General features: G+C 40.2%; 1 protein-coding gene across 4 annotated transcripts in view; it reads right to left on the bottom strand.

The window, feature by feature from the left end:
* Window positions 1–23,488, bottom strand: part of LOC117442352 (carbonic anhydrase-like) — a 55,539-nt gene that overhangs the window by 27,502 nt on the left and 4,549 nt on the right. For 2 of the 4 annotated variants that reach the window (XM_034078345.2, XM_034078346.2), the window contains exons 4-8: window positions 17,371–17,489; window positions 16,597–16,689; window positions 16,382–16,444; window positions 15,055–15,210; window positions 12,215–12,893 (exon numbers count right to left, since the gene is read on the bottom strand). In XM_034078345.2, the coding sequence (XP_033934236.1) occupies window positions 12,774–12,893; window positions 15,055–15,210; window positions 16,382–16,444; window positions 16,597–16,689; window positions 17,371–17,489 (551 nt within the window). In that variant the 3' untranslated portion in view covers window positions 12,215–12,773. Of the gene's footprint in view, window positions 1–12,214; window positions 12,894–14,353; window positions 14,409–15,054; window positions 15,211–16,381; window positions 16,445–16,596; window positions 16,690–17,370; window positions 17,490–23,488 lie in introns of those variants that run through there. The other 2 variants (XM_071202400.1, XM_034078347.1) reach the window with 2 other exon arrangements.

The raw sequence follows: 23,488 nt of genomic DNA, 5'->3' as shown, positions 1-23,488 counted from the left end.
TCAGACAGGAAACAGCAGGTTTTTAATAAGGGACTCCAGCAGACAGACAGCTCTGAGGCCAATGAGATAGAAACATGACATCTAACAGTCACATCAGTAAATGAGACTCCATCTTCCATGTAACATCTGTAAAGTGTTATATCTATATTTATTTCAGTCACTGTGAGTTTTATCATTTGGCTGTCAGGTCATTGATCCTTCTTTTTATTCTTTAACTATACGTGTTAAACTTGATTTAAACTGGTTTACAGGGTGTCAGAGGACTCCTCCTCCTGTCACCTCCTGCACCACACCTACTGCAGACTGCATGTTTCATTCACTGGGTGTATACATACTGCTCAGACAACAGCAAACACCACACCTGTCTGCTTCAGCATGAAAACAGCCTCGTTGAAACACCAAGGTGAAAGTATCCTGTTGTTTTTCATCGGACATATTCAGATATCCAGAAGACAGAGCTGTCAGCACTGAGGTCTCTCCAGTCTCAATTATTTACAGGTAAGAACCAGAACACATGTTTCTACTTTATTAATTAAATGTATCTCACTGCTGCTTCCTGTCTCTCTCCTGATGAACCTCTTAGAGAACAGGCACCACATTAAACTAAATAAGAGAACGAGTTGACGATGTTCAAACACAAACTGAGCCTCTGTTTCGCTCCTGTAAGAGAATGTCTGAATCGCATGAGAAACAAAAAACATATTTAATTAACGCTTTGTGTGGTGACTATTGCCGGTCAATATCACTGGCTGCACCTTTACCAGCTTTGAGAACACTTTAATGATCAATCATTATAAAACACATCATATCGGAAGTTTTTCCTTGTATGATGTGAGGGTCTAAGGACAGAGTGTCTAAGGACAGAGAGTCTAAGGACAGAGAGTCTAAGGACAGAGGGTCTAAGGACAGAGGGTGTCGTTTTTCTCATACTGATATTCTGAACAATCTGTGCTGTTGTATTTGCTGTAAAGTGTCTCTACTGTAGGCTATTTTTATTATATGTACAGCACTTTGGCTCCAGCAAAAATCGTTTATAAATGTGCTATATAAATAAAACTTGATTTGATTTGATATATATTATTCTGAAATGGACCAATTTGCACAATGACTACTTTTACTGTCGTTGCTTTAAATATATTTTGTGATACTAATACTTTTCTACTTTTACTTGAGATATGAGTACTTCTTCCACCTCTGCTTAAATATAATGTTGGATGGTTTTGATCTAAATGTGTCAACATCTAAAGTCTGATTTAAGACTTGATTCTATTTCACATTTCACATTAATCCAAATCTGTAAAGTAACTAAAGTTATTAGATACATGTAGTGAGGGAGTACAAGTACACCATTGACCTCTGAATTGTAGTGGGTTAGAAGTACAAAGAAGCATAACATGGTACTAAGTACTTCATAATTGTACTTAAGTTCTGAAATGGGCCATTGCAACACATTCTTACTCCCAACTCGTCCTATATTACCTCATTCACACTAACGAACTCCAGTTCAAGCTCCGTGCATACCCCAGTGAGATGATAGTGAACTGTTCATGAACTTGTCATGAACAGTTCATGAAATATTAGTGAACCATATTCATGAACAGCTCATAAACAGCTCATAACAAAGTTGATGAACTGTTCATGAAAGTGACATGAACATTAAATGGCACTAGGGCAGTTCATGAACTACTCATGAAACTCCTGTGCTGGAATGGTTCATGAACAATTCATGGAATATGGTTTTAGGCAGGTTCATGAACAATTCATGAAATGGAGTTTTCAGTGAGTGTGTAGGGATATTCAACCAAGAACATTTCATGAACCACTGACTGTGGGTCAATTGGCAACCATAGAAAACAACAATTCTGTCAATCACAATGGAACTTTACTCAAATTAACAAACAAACAAACATACATGTATACAGGTGGAGCACTACAATTAATCCTATCACTATTTGAAGCAGTTCTTGACACTCAGCTGCACAACATTTTTTGTTACGGGTCCCAAAAGTTTGGGTACCACAGCAACAATAAATGATTTCTGTAGAAAACAGAAAAGTGCAGCAGCAATAATTATACACAGGATCCGGTTGATCGTCTGGATTGCTTCTTATTCAAAATTCAAAGTACACAGTTACATTCAAATAGCTGAACTTTACAAACATCACATTTCTCCATTTAAGTTATCTGTCTGTCACAGTCAATTACTGTATCTCAAGGAGAAATTCAACATAGTCAATATAAATTATTACATTACATTGCATTTAGCTGACGCTTTTATCCAAAGCGACTTACAATAAGTGCGTTCGACCAACAAAATACAAACTTGAAGAAAACAGAATCATAAAGTACATCAGGTTTCATAGAGCCAAACATTTCAAGTGCTACTCAACTGGCTTTAGGTAAGCCAGTCCATAAGTGCTTTGTTAATAGTTCTATTGCTCGAAGTGGAGTCGAAAGAGATGAGTTTTCAGTCTGCGCCGGAAGGTGTGTAAGCTATCTGCTGTCCTGATGTCAATGGGAGCTCATTCCACCATTTTGGAGCCAGGATAGAAAACCCACGTGTTTTTGCTGATGGGAACTTGGGTCCCCCTCGCAGCGAGGGTGCAGCGAGTCGTTTGGTTGATGCAGAGCGAAGTGCACGAGCTGGGGTGTACGGTTTAACCATGTCCTGGATGTAGGAAGGGCCAGATCCATTCGCAGCATGGTACGCAAGTACCATTGTCTTGAAGTGGATTCTAGCAGTTACCGGAAGCCAGTGGAGGGAGCGGAGGAGCGGCGTGGTGTGGGAGAATTTAGGAAGGTTGAAGACCAGACGAGCCGCTGCATTCTGGATGAGCTGCAGAGGTCGGATGGCACATGCAGGTAGACCAGCCAGGAGGGAGTTGCAGTAGTTTAGGCGTGAGATGATGAGAGCCTGGACCAGAACCTGCGTCGCTTTCTGGGTCAGCTGGGGACGCATCCTCCTGATGTTGTAAAGCGTGTATCTGCAGCAGCGGGTTGTAGCAGCTATGTTTGCAGTGAAGGACAGGTTGTTATCTATAAACACATAACGCTATCAAATAATACTTTCTATCAATATATCTATCTTTACCAAATATAACATATTATGGAGATCACAAAAATACACTGTCAATGTTAATAAACAAAAAACAAGGCAATGTGCCTGCAAGACTGCACTCAGGTAAACAAAACATATTAACCGTGCGCAGCAGCTAACCTGCCTGCGAGCCTTCGCTCAGGTCACTTTTACCCAGGTGCGGCTGAAGCCCGCGAAAATGGCATCTATTGTTGCAGACAGTTTAGTATTTTTAAAATACCGTTACTATGTCAAACATGCTCAAAACCTTCTGACACACTCTCCTAAACATCTCCAACATCATATCTAATTCACACAAGTTAACATCGATCATTTTCATCATGTACTGACCTGTAGAAAACAGAAAAGTGGAGCAGCAATAATTATACACAGGATCCGGTTGATCGTCTGGATTGCTTCTGAGGAGGGGGCGGAAGTGTCCCCCCTAAGGTAACCCAGATGTCACCGCTCACCTGCCAAAGGTTCCACCTTGGCGCTACTTACTCGTACTGCTTCTCAAACAGTACAGATAAACCATAAAATTATATGAATGTCACCAAAATAAATACAGATAATGTTCAGTTTCAAATTCACTAATGTTTTGTTTTAAGATTAAAAGTTTTAAAAAAGAAAGAAATGTTCAAATAGTAGATGAATATTCAAGAGGTCTTTAAAAACATCACACTGATCATCAAAAGTTCATAAAATGCTCATGAATATTCCAAAATATTCTGAACTTGCCACAATCATCCAAAATTCATGAAATGCTCATAGTCATGAAAAGTTCATGAAATACTCATGCACACTTTTTGGGGTTTTAATTATAATGTTGTGATTGGCTGGATCATGAAAAGTTCATAAATTGCTCATAAAAGTCTGTCATGAGCAAAACAGGAACTTTATATGAATGAACAATGTTCATAAACATTTCATGAACTGCTCTTTAAAATGGTTCATGAGCATTTTAAGAATTTTGGTTCATGAACATGATAAGTGAACATATAATGAGTTGTTCATGAATGTTTCATGAGTGCTCATGAACAGCTCATAAAGTCATGAACTCCATCTCGCAGGGGTAGTCTCCTGGTGAAATTGTTACGTACATTTGTGTGTCATCTGCATAGCTATGGTAACTTATTTTGTTGTTCTTCATTATCTGAGCCAGTGGTAGCATGTAGATGTTAAAGGGAAGAGGCCCCAAGATGGAGCCTTGAGGAACCCCACATGTCATATTTGTCAACTCAGATGTGTATTTACCTATAGAAACAAGGTTGTTTCTGTCCTTTAAGTAGGATTCAAACCAATTTAGAACTGTTTTCGAAAGTCCCACCCAGTTTTCTAGTCGGTCGAGTAATATGTTGTGGTCAACAGTGTCAAACGCAGCACTGAGATCTAATAATACTAACACTGAAGTTCTGTACCTCTTCGGAAGACCATATTCCCAGTAGGTAGCTGGTCTCTTCAGTGGACCACTGCTGCTTGTTAAGTTTCTCCATCGTTGTGTACAAACTGGATAAAACGTGGGCTTGTTGTTGTTGTTCAGGAGTTGATGCCGCCCCTGCCCCCGCCTCGACGTAAGCGTGACGTATGTGGTGCTTTTGCTCTGGCCGGACAATTTTTTGGAGCTTGAAACGAACCGGATTCCGGAGCTAAGAGTCTGCTCCGCTGCGGTGTGAAGAGGAAAACCCGGTGCTTTTCAAGCTCCAGCTCCGAACCGGCCCTGAAACATCGTTGGTGTGAATGAGGTATATATCAGGATTCTTTGGCGTCACCATCACACGTAGTGGGGGGCCCTTTAGCGTCAATTCTCAACTCTCAGGGAGTCCCATTGACTTGCATAGAGCTCCCTGAACGTTGGTAATAGACGAGTTGGGATCGCGGAGAAATGCTCTCCGCAGACCCATTCTCACAGCGTTTATCAACCTTTTTCATACTCAATATCAGTGGTGTAATGGTCGTTGGACGCGGGGGATGGCCGTTCCCCCACTCATTTGGATCCCCCACTTTTTTGAAACATGATATATTTTTAATAGTCTAATAAATATAAAATAATTGCCATTGTTATCAGTTGCAAGTGTGTATTTGTTGTGATAATGACGAAAACATAATACATTTCACAGTAATTATAATAAAAAATAGAAACAATAAAAAATGATGATTCGTCATCATGCTCGTGACCCTAGGGTGACACCACCCGCTCGCCGCCCGCCAATTTTGCAGCAGCTCTTTAAGAACGCAAACGAAACAGCTCTATAATGGCAGGCAAAATATTTTTACTTGACTTATTTTCTAAAAAGAATATCATTCACGGGAAGAAAGATAACCTGAACAACCTGAACAACCTGTACAACCTGAACAACCTGTACAATCTGTACAACCTGCACAACCTGTACAACCTGTACAACCTGTACAACCTGCACAACCTGCACAACCTGCACAACCTGTACAACCTGCACAACCTGTACAACCTGTACAACCTGCACAACCTGAACAACCTGTACAACCTGTACAACCTGCACAACCTGCACAACCTGTACAACCTGCACAACCTGCACAACCTGTACAACCTGCACAACCTGAACAACCTGTACAACCTGCACAACCTGCACAACCTGCACAACCTGTACAACCTGTACAACCTGCACAACCTGAACAACCTGTACAACCTGCACAACCTGCACAACCTGTACAACCGGTACAACCTGCACAACCTGCACACCCGGTAAAACCCGTACAACCCATCCCTTGCCATGGAACACGATTACATTACATTAGTCATTTATTAGACGCTTTTATCCAAAGCGAATTACATACATTCAGTACCAAAAATCTGACTATCACTAACACTGCGGCCTTGAACAGCTCTACGTCAGATCTGAGGTTATATAATGTGGCGTTACCATGGCAACACATCCCTCGCCACAAAACACGATGTTGTCATAACTCAATGGAAAATCATCCAAACGGAATCAGAATTGAGATGATGGTTAATGGTCCGACCCTCAACATGTCTATATGATAATTGTGAAATTCGCTAAAACGCTGTTGCCATGAAAAACAATACTGCTATAACTCCTATGAGAGTTGTCAAAAAGTGTTCAAACTCAGGGCCGTCCCTCCCTACAGGCCGATCATGCGGAAGGGGCCTCATCTTGCGGAGGGAGCCTCAACTGAGCCGCACCTATGCGCTTATGCAGCGCAATTAGTGTGGTGTGGCACGGTTTCGCCGCAGTGAGGCTCCACTAGCACCGAGGCTCCACTAGCACCGAGGCTCCACTAGCACCGAGGCTCCACTAGGACCGCCCCCCCCGTTGACGCTCGCGAAACAAAGGGCCTCATCATATAACTTTGCGTGGGGCCTCAAGTTGGCCAGGGACGGCCCTGTTCAAACTTGACATGTGTGCTAACAGTCCAGCCCTGAAGACATCTACGCGTCAGTTTTGAGATTTCGTCAAATGCTGTTGCTATGGCAACATAATGCTCGCCATGAAACACGTTTTTCTCATAACTCCAGTGAACATGCTCCGATCGACTAAAAAAGGCACACGTTTGCTAACGATGCAGCCCTCAAGACATCTAAGCGTATCATGGAGTGACATCAAATGCCGTTGCCATGGTGACAGATCACTCAATATCAAACACGATGTCCGGAAAACACCTACGTGACGTCGACATGCGGACACCAGTGAACCTGAACAGAGCGCCGAAGATCCGCTCATCGCTGCTTGCAGCTTTAATTATTGTTATTATTCATAAAGATTCTGAAAGAAAACTAAAGGGGTTTAGTTTGTCCTCTCTTTCTGCTTCGTTCAATGATCTCAGTTTAAAGACAATATAATCTTCATATCTGGCGCCACTTGTCAGACATATGTTACTGTTCCTGGTATTAGTCCTCTGTGGAATAAGTCATGACAAACTGTATGTTTTCTAATGTGTGTGTGTGTCCTCTCACAGGGAGAAGATGATCTTCCTCATCCTGCTGCTCCTCTTCCTCACCCCATGTGTCTCTGGTTAGTTTACTCCTTTATTTCCCACTTAGACACAATTGAAGTTTATTTAAAAACTTTAATTAAATAAAAGTTCAATGATTATTCTCAATAATTCAAATTCAAAAGCACAATTTTGTTATGATAGATTTTTCTAAAATGTCCTCAAATTAAAAGATTGACATTATACTCCACCATTTTACTTTTTTCTCAACATGCTTAATAAAAAAACAACAGCTGTCCTCTTCTTCTTTGTTTTCCCTTATAGCCGGCACTGATACTCTTCTGTACCTTCATTTCCCAGCATGCAGCTCTGTTATAAATAAGAGCACACTGTTACTGGTTAGTTCCAGTTTGTCTCTTTAAAGCTGTGTCTCCTCCACAGGAAAATAGCTGCAGTTTAAAGAGTCCCTCTGTGTCTCCTCCACATGAACATAGCTGCAGTTTAAAGAGTCCCTCTGTGTCTCCTCCACAGGAACATAGCTGTAGTTTAAAGAGTCCCTCTGTGTCTCCTCCACAGGAACATAGCTACAGTTTAAAGAGTCCCTCTGTGTCTCCTCCACAGGAACATAGCTGCAGTTTAAAGAGTCCTTCTGTGTCTCCTCCACAGGAACATAGCTGTAGTTTAAAGAGTCCCTCTGTGTCTCCTCCACAGGAACATAGCTGCAGTTTAAAGAGTCCCTCTGTGTCTCCTCCACATGAACATAGCTGCCGTTTAAAGAGTCCCTCTCTTTCTCCTCCACAGGAACATTTGTAGTGAATGTGGCTCAGGCTTCCTATCAGGCAGAGGAGAACCAGAACATCACCCTGGAGTGGACCTTCAGCACCAGAACAGACACTAACTTCAGATCCATTTCTACCTTCTGTTACCTGTATGTTGATATATTTCCCTTCATCCTGTTTAATCTAAATGAAGGTGTTGAACTCCCAGAGTCTCAGGATCCACAGTTTGCAGGACGAGTCCAGTGGGACAAAGACGTCCTCACAGAAGGACGCCTCATACTTCATGTCTCCAGACTCAGGACCAGTGACTCTGGGTTTTATGTGTGTGACATACTCGTCACACCTGATGGGAATAACTCTAGGAGATGCTGGCTCAGCGTCACTGGTGAGTAGCCTCAGTAGAAGTCAGGAAGTTCAATTACAACTTCACTTTTTTAAATATGTAGATTGTAGCTCTATGTGAAATGGCAAGGTCATTAAAAATATCTGATACACAATTGTATGGAAAGAGGTCTTCTCCATGTCAACATGATGTTACTAACTGTGTATTTTCCGCAGCTGCTGCTGAGCTCCAAACTCAGAGACCAATAGAGAGTCCTCAACCAGAGAGAGAAAGAGACCTCTGGATCAACGTTGGACTGAAACTGTTTTATTTCTTTTATTTTGTATTGGTTACTTTTTTCTTTTTTATTTATGTTCCTTTTACTTTAGAACCTTTTTCTTCTCCTTTTGTTTCTTTTTTTTTGTCTTTGTTTGCTAATTGTTTTCCTTTGTATTGTTTTACTGTTCTTTTTCTTGTTTTAATGCATCTCTGTATTAGTTGTTATGCATATAAATGACGCGTCATAAACAAGACAGACTTTACATACTAGCAGCAAAACAAACAACACAGTAAAAAGAAGGAAAGAAGAAAAGAAAATAGAAACACAGCCCAAATAATATTCAAGTGTCTTCATTCTCCCGTCATGTTGTATGTAGACCAGTATGCTCCAGGAAGTGGGAAAAGGTTTTCCAGCTAGTTTGTTTTGAAGGAAAACACGTATCCTTTCAAGAGCAAGGTAGAAAGTCATCCCTTTCAGCCGTTGAGAAAGTCCACAGGTTGATGGTTCAGAGGGATTTTTGTGTTTTTCCTTGCCTTATTTCCAGTTATAATGGCGTGTTGACGGATTGCCATCGCTAGTGGCTCAATGGCCGGTGTGAATAGGAGAGGAGAAAGGGGACCGCCTTGTTCCTCGCTTGAGTTTAACGGGAGATGACACAAGTCCATTTGTTAGGATTTCAGCTTGTGGGTTGCAGTATAGGAGTCATACGCAACTTAAAAATCTACCCCCAGTACAATTCCAGTCAAAGATCGTCTAAGATAAGTGTCAGAAAACTACTGATGATGAAGAATATATATTTGTATACAGAAGCTATTATGAAGAGAAACTCAAAACATGATAATAGTGTTTATTGATGTATTCATAGTTTGCTGTAATCACATTACATTCTGTGAGCACGACACAAACGTGAACGACACTTTAAAAGATCACTGGAAATTATTCAGATATATCCACCATGTTTCAACTAATTGATCCTTGATTGGATTTATCCGTGCTGATTGTATATTTTCAAAACATGCTTTGTAGGAAGAAATTAATGTAGTAACATTAAATCTAGTTAGTAGGAGTCGAAGAAATTCAAGTGTTGCTGAACTGCAGCTGAAGTTATATAAATATATGTTAATGTAGAAAAACATTACTTTTTTTCCCTCCGTTATCCAACATGTGGTTTGTAAAGTCTCTCTGCAGTGCAGAACAGGGTTTTTGTATTTGGTGCATTACTGCATATTTTGAAGAGACATATATATTTTCTTTTTTAGTCCAGTAGCAGCTACATTTTCTGAGAATGTGGCTGTTAAAACCAAAAAAAACTAAGCACTTGTTGATGTAATGTAGGCCTTGCATCTGATTCACCAGCATTTACTATGGTATGTTCTTGTTTGAAGTGAATATATCTGCACTTTCCTTGTTGTTTGGAGTTTGATTCTTTATGGTTTTTGCACTTATTGTAAGTTGCTTTGGACAAAAGCGTCAGCTAAATGATATGTAATGTATGTAATATTCATTTTGAGTTAGATACTAATGTTACTTTGCTATATTTGTTTCACGATGTATGCATATGGGTTTCTAAAGGTGGAGTAAAGGATACATTACTGTGTGTGTGTGTGTGTGTGTGTGTGTGTGTGTGTGTGTGTGTGTGTGTGTGTGTGTGTGTGTGTGTGTGTGTGTGTGTGTGTGTGTGTGTGTGTGTCTTTATTTCAGCCTCACTGTGTTTAATCTGTTACAACCCGTTCTGTAATAAATACAAATCAGTTTGTGTTTCCATTATAGTGAGGTTTTTTTCTTTTCTGTGGTGGTACTAAACCACATCCCATAATATATGAAGCTTTTCTATTCATTAATCCTGTTAGACTTTCACCGTTTTTGATCCATCTTTAGCTGTTCTTTACTCATTCATACATTCAAGTAGAAACTCCATTCAGGCTTCAAAACGTTCCACATCTTTCATACCTTCTGACTTTTAATCATCATTGAAATCCCATTAAAGCTTCTCAAAATATTTAGCCTTGTTTGAAGCTCAGTAAAGGTGCCCTTTTTCAGATTTTAACATTGGTGTGTATTGCGCTGAATGTTCAGAGTGGAGCGGTTGGAAAATAGCCTTACTAATGTATTTTTAATTTGCTGTAACTTCCACAATTGTTACTCTTTGTACTTCTTCTTACCCAAGAACATAGGAAAAGGTCTCCTCTTTCCAACAAAGTATAGTATGAGTAGTATTATTTTTATGTTTTCGGATTTCACACCATTTCCCAACGTGCATTGCGGCTAAACCATCCAATCACCGAGCTGAGGATCTTGCCTACGTCTGTTTCCGGTATTGCTTATGACGATGTGATGTGAGATGTGAGACTGGGTTGGGGAATTGCACAGGGGAAAATAACGTATCTATGCCACAATTTTAGACGCGGATTTTGTTAAACTAATACGTTTGCGCTGTGGACCAACACTATACATTGACGGGGAAGGGGGTAGTAATAAAGATAACACCATTAAACAGTTACACAACATAACATAAATAATATCGATAGCAGCGTCCCTAGCAACCACCTTGGTAACAATGAAAACGTTGATTGGACACAATTTCCTGAAGTAATCTTCATCATAACTAGCAAACTAAAGATCATGTACATCCACTGCACACATCATCTGAAATAACAACTCATAGTTCTCGCATCAAATGACATCAAAACGCATTTGAATGGCCAAACTAACTTTAAAATAGGCATTTTCCACCGAGAATAAAACGAAGGTCGGCCAAACGAAGGTCGGCCATGTTTTGTTTTTTTTCTGCGGGGAGAAATTTGAAGATCACGTGACATATATTTTTGTACGCCAGCCATTGGAAATGAATGGTGAAAAAAAACGTAGGGATCTTACCATTTCAGAGGCGTTTTTTGTTTGTCCGTTTATTCAGTGTAAATCAAAACCTACATATGTAGAAGGGCTGGTTTATCAGAGGTGGCCAGACTGCAGGATGTTACACCCAAACTCAGGATCACTTATTTTCAAACTGAGGCATCAAGTTTGTATTGATTCAATACAAACTTCAGCTTTCACAATCTATATCAGAAAATTGATAAATGCTTTCATTTTCAAACAAGAATTGTATTAAAAAGCATGGAGACATCTTTGTTGTTATCCAAACATCACAGCATGTCCTTTATGCTACATTCACCGTAGATAGGCTATAGCTGTGGGTTTACATATAGAGTATAGTAATACAGCAATAATATTCTGTATATTTTTCCCCTTCAGTGCAATGCTGCTAACAAAAAATAATATCTATTATTTATTTGTTATTGTATTAATTAGTTTTGGAATATATTGGCTTCTATTTTGAGTATATTTAGTGAATGAAAAAGCACATTATATTGGCACACATCAATAGACACTACTATTTTAAATTATAATTAATTATGAGATTAGGAGTCAGAAATCCTGTCTCTCTTTGTGACAATTTCAGGAGATCTCGGGTCCCTCTGTTAGCCTATAGAGACTTAAAATATTAGGCCACCTTTGTCTGTATTAACACTAGAACCGCCAGATATTTGTTTATACCTAAAACCGCCACCGGGGTCAAATTGACCCAGCATTAGAATGCATTGATTTTAAAGGTAAAAGTATTGCTTTAAAAATAAAAATTGTCCTGTGGTATTGGTATTCTTGCAATTGTGTTAAATTGTTTCGTTTATTAACGCTACAACATAGCGTTTCGTGAGGCGGTTGTCGTTGTTGGGTGAAAAGCAAACAGCTGTTTGCTAATCTATAAGGAACCGCAGTAGACAAAAGGCGTTGCTATAGTAACACGTCATGTTTGTTTACACGCAAAATCAATAGCACGAAAAGGGGTGGGGTCAATATGACCCGCTGGGGGGAAATAGGTATAAATGGCAATTTCTTTGGCGATTTCTTCAATCTGACTTCATTTTGACAATTTTTAACAACAGAGGGTGCTACATAACACACTTTCAGGAAAAGTCACGGACTGGGAGACTTTAATATTTTATTGAAAAAAAGTTACATACAATAAAAAACAGCTCTGGGTCAAATTGACCCGATTGGCGGTACTAGTGTTAAGGCAGTGTCTGACCAAGGGGATAATATTTATTTAATATTCCATATCCGTGGCTCAATGTAAATTCAAATATCTTAAATATCATCTGGACTTTTGATATGATAAGCGTAAATATGTCTTGTGTTTTTATAGTGTCAAAGCAAAAATCTGTTATTTTGTTCAAGATACATCTTAAGTCTATATTATAGAAACTTTAAGCAGATCAAGTTCATTTCCTTAAGGCTAGTATAAGCTGACTGCATGTGGATATCATAGGATAATGATGGTTTCTGTAAGGAGGGAAGGAGGAAGCAGTGAAGATGAAGCGTTGTTTATTTGAAGGAGGCACGGACCTGACGGCCCTTCAGAGGCTGGGGGGGGCGGTAGTTGTCCACCATGCAGCATGGAGCCTCTCCTTCTCCGGTGAAGAGGAGGCCGCGGAACCTGGCCATCTGATGAAGAAGGAGAGACACGGTGTTTAAATCAATGAACCTGTGTCCTGGACACGTACCCACCACACTATGTTGGTCTAATATAGATTGTATACACTGTTTACTATTTTCAATGTTTCTTTGAGACATAAAAAGAGAAACGCCTAACACTTGAAAAAAAATCAACAATATGAAATTGTCATCCGATCTGGGACAGCGGAAATAGAAAATCTGAGATCTTTACTACTCCACGACAATAAAGTGGTGAGGTAAAGTGGAAAATAGGCTTTATGGCAAACACATGTCCATGAAACATAAATACTCTGTTCAGCAGGATAATCTCCACACATTCACACTAGTTTATGACTTTTGAAGCATAACTGCAGTAAACATCTGGCTGTAAACCAACTACATCATGGTCACATGTCTGCGATCACCACCGACAAGCTGAAGACCGACTTGTCACTTGTTAGCTACAGCCGTATTAATGAGAGTTTCAGACATTCACCAGTGGGGCATTTACTGACGTATTTCATGTAGTAGAACCAAACGTAAAAGTGTTGTACGATTTTCCAGACATCTCATTCCAGGCTTCCAACACGTTAAAAAAAAACCTTGACTTGGACGAAGGAAACGGAAGTGGTAAAATGTTGTGTTTTTAGGGGTTTTATGACTCAATACTGCACAACTCTATAGGTCAGGATTGGGGTTCACTCCAAGTGCAGATATGGGAGTGCACTGCTAATCTTTCTTGCCAGCTCAAGCACCATTTTTGTATTCAAACAAATCTACTCCAAGCAATTCCGAACTAGGTTGTGCATGGTGGCGACAACATCAGAATTGAACTGTCTGTCAGTGCGGACTGTATGTTACAAACTCAATTCATCATACCCAAAGAGAAAACTCGCTGCTAGTGTCTCTTTATTCTAACTGAAACATGTATTTTTAGAGAGTTGCTTATTGATATCTTATACTTGACTAATGAAAGAGTCACTATATGCAACCCACCTCAACATGTGATCCATTTACCACCTGGTGGAAAACAGCTGAAAGCTTTGCTCCTGTCATGACTCCATAAGGTTTTCTAATACTGGATCACTGATAAGTACCCAATGCTTGAAATGGTGTTTGTTATGAAGAATCCATGACGTGCACAGATTCAAAACAACTCTTGGTTTCAGACAGGCCAACAGGAAAAAACAGGTCAATATCCACGTCACCTGTCACCTGCAGTAACAGGTCAAGGAGAGGGCTTCTTTTGTTTGATTTTGATATACTTTCTTAATCCCCGTGGGGAAATTGTTTCTCTGCATTTGACCCATCCTAGTGTTAGGAGCAGTGGGCAGCCATTTTGAACAGCGCCCGGGGAGCAGTGTAGGGAACGGTGCCTTGCTCAGGGACACCTCGGTAGCACTTGGTCTTGCCGGGACTTGAACTGGTGACCTTCCAGTTGCCAAGCCAAGTCCCTATCGACTTCGCCACCACCGCCCTCTGGGGTTTGAATCTCTGTCTTCACCAACTAAGCCTTTGGAACCTCTGTTTTGGTTAATTGGAAGATTAACATATTTAAGGTTGTCTAGGGGGAGAGCCATAAGAAAATGTCCACACAATTAGTTAGCCAAGAGAGTCACGACAGAAAGCATTCCTTCTAATTCAACCATTTCTGACTAGGTGGGCATTACAAAACTTCCCCGCACATACTGTATGCATGCGTTATGGTACGCTCTATGACCTTCCTAGCTATATTTAAATTATATTTAGTCTGCAATCCAGATGTGGCTTCACTTCAGTGGTTTGGCTCTCAAACTTCAAGTTCAATATTACATGTATTTGAATACTAAAACAACAAGCTATAATTATTCTGCAATTCAAGAACAGAGATTGTACAGCAGCAGTTTTGTAACCCCAACAACTTTAAAAACAGCACTGTGCATGTCCAAATATCTGGATGTTATATTCACAGTTGTGTGTATACATTTGTTCAAGGTATATAGGGTACAAGTATATATCTACTTCAGATCAGATCAAAGCAGAATCATTGTGTTTCACTCTCTATGTGGCTTTTACACAGGACACACGCGACATTCACAATAAGTCATAATCAAGGTTATCAACTCTAAAATGTGTATTAAACAGGAAGTACTCATTTGAAATCTAATGTAAGTAGAGAGTGAGTACGCACCTGAGTACGGCTGACACTGATTGGCTCCTTGAGGACGATCCAGCTGACGCTCTCCAACAGAGGGGGCGTGGTCAGAGAGCCAGCATAGGTCCAGAAGTCCATAGAATCAGGCAGGAGGGTCTTTGGGTCGAAGTTAGCAAACACGGTCTGCTTCCCCTGCAGGTGTGAGGGCGGAGGAACAGGGAAGAGGGGGTTAGGAAAGGAAGGGAAGCAGTTGTCACTCATTGTTAACCATTACAATTGTAGGTCTTCCAAGAATTTAAAATGTGCTTCATTGACAGAATAAGTTAATTTGTCTTCAGAAAATATGTTTTGGGATTTACATGGACCTGAGGCTCAGGATACGGAAAGCTAATATTTGACCAACTTTCATAGATGAACACCACAGAAGACATTATTATGTTTAGCATATCATCAACCTACTGAAAAACAATATCTAGCTAGAGGGGGGTGAATGTTTATACCAGGTGTACAATCATTTTGATGCTAATAATAATAATATGGTAGATTACAAGGCTACATAAAACCGAGACTCAACGATGCCGGGCTAATATGCTACCAAATGATTTAGCGCTTCACAAAAACAATGCAAATACTTTGAAATTGAAACATGACATTACAAATGAAAATGTTTATTAGAAAAAGATTTATTCAATACTATTGCTGTGAGCTAAAACAATGCTAATGCAGAGACAGCATCCGTTAATGTGCAAAAAGACATGTACAATGTGTGATATACATCATGTAATACATCTTCTTGCTGGAAGTGTACGTTGAGTTTGTAGCAGTTTGTACGTTCCTCACTCTGCTTGTTCTGACAGTCAATCATAGTCAGTGCTCTGATAGTGAAGTTCTTATTTATCGGATTATTAATCAGAATCAGAATACCATTATTCGTCCAACAGAGGGGAAATGTACGTTGTTACAGAGAAAGTAAAGAGCCAGAAAGGGTACAATATTGACATGCATATAATATTAAAGATCAAAATAGAAATTACACAAATAACAACTTACAAAAATACACATCCAGGTAGAAAAATTAAAAACCAATTGCAGTATATTTTTAAATAAGTGTATTAAGTAATGTGCTAGCCGCCAGGTAACCGTAGTGAAAGTAGAAGTATGTATTGCACAGTTCAATGTATTTGTTGACGATAAAAACCTTATATAACCTGATATTTCGAGTGGCTTATCAGAATGTATCGTAGCAGTAGCATGTATGACTTTTAGGAAACATTGGTAAGCACAGTAGTAAATCGACCAATCATTTATGGAAGGGTAGGCCTAAGCTTCTCTAGCGTTTTTACCCCCCACCACTTATTTTTACCTTGGTCTTAATGCTGTCAAAGGCATCCAGAACCTTCTGAAGCCGGGGGTTGGCGGCACTGATCTGAAGGACATAGACTAACACAGTTAAATGTACACTAAACCCAGCTTTATTTCTTTAGATTGTCTCTTAAACTTACACCGTCCTGTGAAGGGCATGCATACTTAAAGCTACCCCCCAATCCCTGCCTCCAGTGCAGTCAGACTGAGACTCACCTTGAGGAAGACCCCCACCACTGCAAGGCCATCAGGCTGGCTGGCTGCCTCTCCAAAGCTGGGGTACTTAGTGTTCCAGTGCACCAGGTGAAGCTAACAGGGAAAGAGGCACATTTTAAGACCCAGTCTACAGAAAGTGTGTTATGTTGTCCAAAATATACTGTAACATGTGCAATAACGTGGATATTTTACAAATAATAAGACAGATCTCTAAAAAGACGACCAATACAAAATGTTTCAGCCAGAGTTTGAAGCACATCTGTGATAATGTCAGATGTATCTGACACATATAAATATACCCTTTTCTTTATTATTAGAGATAAACCACCAGTCCGATTGTTATGACACTTGGTGGAATAGTATGGCATGGGCCAAGAAAGAACCCGTTACGTCTTGAAGCAGACGGAGTCTACAGGTCAGATAAATGAATTACTGTTCACTTATGGAAACGATCCATCTAGTTAATTTATTTCTTAATAGCTTCTAAAAATAACCTAATTTGAATATATTGGAACTAAAGACACTGGAATCTATCAATTGAATACCCAATATGTTTTTGTATTGAGTAATGTAAACTCCAGTCACTCCCAGTTCTTTCTTAAACAATTACAGAATGCCCCTTGTGTGTTTTCATACAGAACCATTAAGAACAGTGTTACTCTTAAATGTTTACTGAATCCTCTTGCCAAAGACAGGGCAGTTCCACCATCACAGACCACAGGCTGTCCAGGCCCTGTTCCTGCAGGGTTAGTGAAGCAGCAGCTCCTTCAGTACCTCACAGGGGGACTTGATGCCGTTGACGGTGTGTTCGGAGCCTCTGTCATTACTCGCTCCCCAGTGGAAATGAAACTGCTTCAAACGGTACGTTCCAGAAATAGGACCTCCAGTCAGGACTGGTGAGCACAAAAGTCATTACAGATGCAAAATGTCAATCTGAATGAAATAATGTAGTTCTACACATTCTACAGACCTTTGATGGAAACAATTATGGAAATCATCATCTGAAAACAATGTCGGACACCGTAATCTTCTCTGGTCCCCTCCCCAATCTGATCAATGATGACATGTATAGCCGCATGTCATCATTTCAGCGCTGGTTGTCTTGGTGGTGCCCAGCAAACAATGTGGGCTTCGTAAATAATTGGACAGCCTTCTGGGGAAAACCTGGTCTGATTAAGAGAGACGGCATTCACCCTACTTTGAAAGGTGCAGATCTCATTTCGGCAAACATTTCAGGGCTTTGTGGACGTAATCCATGACAAACTGGAGTTGAGACCAGGAGGCAGAGTCGCAGTCTTACACGCTTCTCTGCGCTCTCTCCTAGGCAGTCACCCATAGGAATCCCGAACCCAATAAAATACCCAATATTAGCGGTGTGTGTGTCTGCCCAAGGACAATTTAATGTAAAACCTAATAGAGGTGTCATACATAATAACCTAATAAAAGTAAATGTAACAACTACTACAGTGCAACAAAACAGGAAGATTAAATGTGGTCTCTTAAACATAAGATCTCTAGCATCTAAAGCAATATTGGTAAATGATTTAATATCAGATTATAATATTGATATATGCTGTCTCACTGAAACTTGGTTGAGACATGAAGAATATGTCAGCATAAATGAGGCCACTCCACCCAGCCATGTCAACACTCATATTGCTCGAGGCACGGGCCGAGGAGGTGGAGTTGCAGCAATCTTTGACTCAAGTTTACTTATCAATACTAAACCAAAATGTAATTATACCTCTTTTGAAAGCCTCGTTTTTAGTCTTACGCATCCGACCTGGAAAACTTTGCAGCCAATCTTATTTGTTACAGTGTATCGTGCACCAGGTCCTTATTCAGAATTCTTATCAGAATTCTCTGAGTTTTTATCAACTTTGGTTCTTAAAACAGACAAAGTAATTATCGTAGGTGACTTTAATATTCATGTTGACGATGATAAAAATAGCCTTACTGTTGCATTTAACTCTATATTAGATTCTGTTGGTTTCTGTCAGAGTGTAAATAAACCAACCCACTGTTATAATCACACTCTCGACCTTGTTCTGACTTATGGTATTGAAATTGAGCAACTATTAGTCGAACCGCATAATCCTGCTTTATCCGACCATTTCTTAGTAACTTTTGAAGTACTGTTACTAGACTACAAAGCATTAGTCAAAAGCTCTTGCAGCAGAAACCTATCTGTTAGTGCTATAGCCACATTTAAGGAAGAGATTCAACCAATACTTAACTCGATAGCATGTCTGCATGTAGGGGAGGAAACTTATACAAAATGTACACCACCCCAAATTGATCATGTTGTTGATAGTGCTATAGATGCGCTGCGAATAAAATTAGATTATGTTGCTCCTTTGAAAAAGAAGAAAATAAAACAACATAGATTAGCTCCATGGCATAATGCCGAAACCCGCAAAATAAAGCAAAAGTCTAGACAACTTGAAAGGATATGGCGTTCCACTAAACTTGAAGAATCTCGTTTAATTTGGCATATTACTCTCAATGAATATAAGAAAGCACTGCGTAAAGCGAGAGCAGCCTACTACTCTTCATTAATAGATGAGAATAAGAATAATGCAAGATTTCTTTTCAGCACTGTAGCCAGGCTGACAGAGAGCCACAGCTCGATTGAGCCTTCTATTCCCTTAGCACTCAGTAGTAATGATTTTATGTGCTTTTTTAACGATAAAATTGTTACTCTTAGAAACAAAATTAATGACCTCTTGCCTTCGACCAGTATAGTGTTATCAACAGCTCCCGGAATCGTAAGTTCTAATATTACACTAGATAGTAAACTAGAATGCTTTTCAGCCATTAACCTTGAACAATTACATTCAATGATTCTCTCTTCTAAACCATCAACGTGTATGTTAGACCCAATTCCAACTAAGCTGTTGAAGGAAGTTTTTCCATTAATTAGCACTTCTTTATTAAATATTATGAATATGTCTTTATTATCAGGCTATGTTCCACAATCATTCAAAGTAGCAGTGATAAAACCGCTTCTTAAAAAGCACAACCTCGATCCAGAGGTTTTAGCCAACTATAGACCTATTTCTAATCTTCCGTTCCTCTCAAAAATTCTTGAGAAAGCGGTCGCAAAACAGTTGTGTGATTACTTAAAAAACAATGATTTATTTGAAGATTTTCAGTCTGGCTTTAGAACACATCATAGCACAGAGACAGCTCTGGTTAAAGTCACAAATGATATTCTAATAGCCTCAGACAAGGGACTTGTCTCTATTCTTGTTTTGCTCGATCTTAGTGCTGCATTTGATACCATGATATCCTATTGCAAAGACTAGAGCACTTAGTTGGCATACAGGGAACTGCTTTAGGCTGGTTTAGGTCGTATCTATCTGAACGCTCTCAGTTTGTACGTGTTAACGATGAATCTTCCACGCAAACCAAAGTTAGCCATGGAGTGCCACAGGGCTCAGTGCTCGGACCTATTTTGTTCACATTATATATGCTTCCGTTAGGCAATATTATAAGGAATCATTCTGTAAACTTTCATTGTTATGCGGATGATACTCAACTATATTTATCAATCAAGCCTGATGAAATTAATCATCTAAATAAAATTCAAGACTGCCTTAAGGACTTAAAAACGTGGATGACCTTAAACTTTTTGATGTTAAACACGACCAAAACTGAAGTTATTGTACTTGGCCCGAAGAATCTACGAAACAAATTATCTAAAGACATACTAACTATGGATGGCATTCATTTGGCCTCCAGTGAGACTGTAAGGAATCTTGGGGTTATATTTGATCAGGATTTATCCTTTAACGCCCACATAAAATCAATTTCAAGGACCGCCTACTTCCATCTACGTAACATTGCAAAAATCAGGCATATCTTGCCTCAAAACGATGCAGAGAAACTAGTCCATGCATTTGTTACTTCTAGGCTGGATTATTGTAACTCTTTATTATCAGGGAGTACCAAGAAGTCAATCAAGTCGCTTCAGCTGATTCAAAATGCTGCGGCTCGTGTACTAACCAGAGTTAGGAAAAGTGACCACATTACTCCTGTTCTGGCTGCCTTACACTGGCTCCCTATAGAACACAGGATAGCATTTAAAATTCTTCTTCTCGCCTACAAAGCCCTTAATGGGCAGGCGCCATCTTACCTTAAAGAACTCATTATACCCTACTGTCCTACTAGGGCATTGCGTTCCAAGAATGCAGGGTTGTTGGTTGTTCCTAGAATCTTTAAAAGTACAATGGGAGCCAGAGCCTTTTCTTATCAAGCTCCACATTTGTGGAATCAGCTTCCAGTTTGTGTTCGGGCGGCAGACACCCTATCCGTTTTTAAGAGTGCGCTTAAGACCTTCCTTTTTGATAAAGCTTATAGTTAGGGCTGATTAGATTCAGCCCCTAGTTTTGCTGATATAGGCTTAGTTTGTCGGGGGACATCTTACTTCTTCCTTCTCTCTGTCTATACCCGTGTACACTCATGTTCCGATTAACCCAGCTTCCCCAAATGTCTTTCTTTTTGGTGTCTATATACGCTGGGATCCGGAGTCATGGATGATCCTGCGGTCCTGTGTCCTGGATCGCGAGCGCTGGATCTTGAGTCGTGGCTGTGGTCCTGGATCATAGGTCCTGGATGGATATCCTCGTGGATTCATCTTCCTATTATACACACATGCATTTCCAAACATTTGGACTACCTATGTTGCAAATGTATTATCTTTTCAATTTACACACGGCATCTATTGCACGTCTGTCCGTCCTGGGAGAGGGATCCCTCCTCTGTTGCTCTCCCTGAGGTTTCTCCCATTTTTCCCTTTAAACTGGGTTTTCTTTGGAAGTTTTTCCTTGTACGATGTGAGGGTCTAAGGACAGAGGGTGTCGTATTGTCATACTGATATTCTGTACACACTGTGAAGACCACTGAGACAAATGTAACATTTGTGATATTGGGCTATATAAATAAACATTGATTGATTGATTGATTTTTATTATTTAGTGGTGTTAATACGCAGGTGGCGGCCGGACCATAGGGGTGCTAGGGGTGCCGCCCCCCCTCTTCCCACATATTTGATTGTCATTAAAAAGAAAACAAATTAAAATATATATATTTAAAAAGTAAAAAAAACATTTTTTTTTTTTTTTTTTATCTAAAATAAAATCTCGTCTAAAATTGTTTTACGATGTCTAAAGTTACTGATAAGTCACATGTTTCCTGCCTGGCCGCAGCGTGTATCATTACCCTCTCTCGTCCGGGCGGTAGAAAGGAGCCCTCAGCCAGAGCAGCAGCAGCCAACAAGCTGACTGTTGCTATCTGTAAACTATGCCGCCGAAACATAATTTTAGCCAATCAGCGTCGTCAGATCTGATGGTCACAGGGCGGCAATTTCAGCGGCCAATGCAGTCTGTGAGTTGTTTGGACTCGTATCCAAGGTGAAGCTACAGTAGTTGTCGAGGATGGCTGCGTCTGCAGGTGGAGACTCCGGTGCTAGTGGATCGCCGGAGCTGTAGATTAACATGTACATGCTTATTGTAGTTGTAAGGGCAATGCCTGTAGCACCATGGACCATATGTGTAGGCTGGACCAGTATTTTACAGGAAAGGAGTGAGCAGAGGGTCGAGTTGTCGATTCTTGTTCAGTTTTCTGTGACTCTTCACCCTCTCAGACTTTGAGTTGCGCGCGCTACTAAACTGACGCGCTACCATGGAAATCAAACAATGGTGTAGCTGTATTAAAGTCAGAGTGGAAATAGCCGTGAGTAAATCAGGAGAAATGCGGAAGAAATATGACCCCGGGAGGAAACCGGGAGAGGCCAATGAAATCGGGAGTCTCCCACGAACATCGGGAGGGTTGGCAAGTATGAGACACACCAGGGACGTGCACAGACATTTTGAAGGGGCTATCGCTCTGAAATGGAAAAAGGGCTTCCCCCCCGAAAAAAAACACAAGACCTTTTGAAAATTGTAACTTGTTTTTAATGTAAAAGAAACCAAACGATTATTACATCAACTAAATTGAACAGTAAATCACATCTCATAACAAAATAAGCTAAGGCGACTACTTGCATTCTGTGACTTGATTTTAAAAATGAAAAACAGGGACATTTTTTGTTTTGCGGTCCATATCTCATTAACATATCTAATGTTAGTAACTATTAAAGACAAAATGGGTACATTTCTGTTCTAATGTAGTTTGACCATTGTAGTCCAGACATACTGATAAAATAGGGCCTCTAACTAATTACCTTAAATAAACTCACTAATTAATTAAACCAGTTCAATACGCATTATTCGTATTCTTATCATTCTTTATGAGCGCAGTAACGGTAAGGTATCTAATAAATTATTTATTTAGTATTCCATAACTTAGTAACAGAGATGGTCAAACTAAAGTGGTAGAGACATGGCAGAAATCCTACACTGAAGCGGGACATTGAACTGTTCACCCGTGAGAGGGCGTTCAAGAAAAGAGAGCGAGCGGCCCCGTTGAGCGAGTTTACAGATGAAAAGACACAGAAAGACAGAAGCACAATAACGGCCCCTACACACGGCGGCGTGCGTTGCCGCTTCAACGCTTCTGCCCATTCACTTTAAATGGGGTGACGTCACGATTCGCCGAACTGCATTGTGGGAGCAAAGCGTAGCTTCTCTCGAGGTGCTCGCTGCAAAAGTAGAGCAATGTTCTACTTTTGCCGCCTCGACGGAGGCGTCAGCCAATCAAATCCCTCGTATGTAAATCTGACAGTACAAGCACTAGCCAATCAAACCGGGTGTATATTGGGAGAGCCAGACCGCAGTTATTTCCCATATGTCAACAAAAGGAGGAGACAATTATCGTGGCGGTAGGGAATCACCCGGTACTCTATGACCAGTCCCTCTTCACATACAGGGATACAAACCGGAGGAGCCAG

This window comes from Pseudochaenichthys georgianus, unplaced genomic scaffold, assembly GCF_902827115.2.
Source record: "Pseudochaenichthys georgianus unplaced genomic scaffold, fPseGeo1.2 scaffold_416_arrow_ctg1, whole genome shotgun sequence".
NCBI classification, from domain to species: domain Eukaryota; kingdom Metazoa; phylum Chordata; class Actinopteri; order Perciformes; family Channichthyidae; genus Pseudochaenichthys; species Pseudochaenichthys georgianus.
This window is presented reverse-complemented; position numbering and strand designations above follow the sequence as displayed.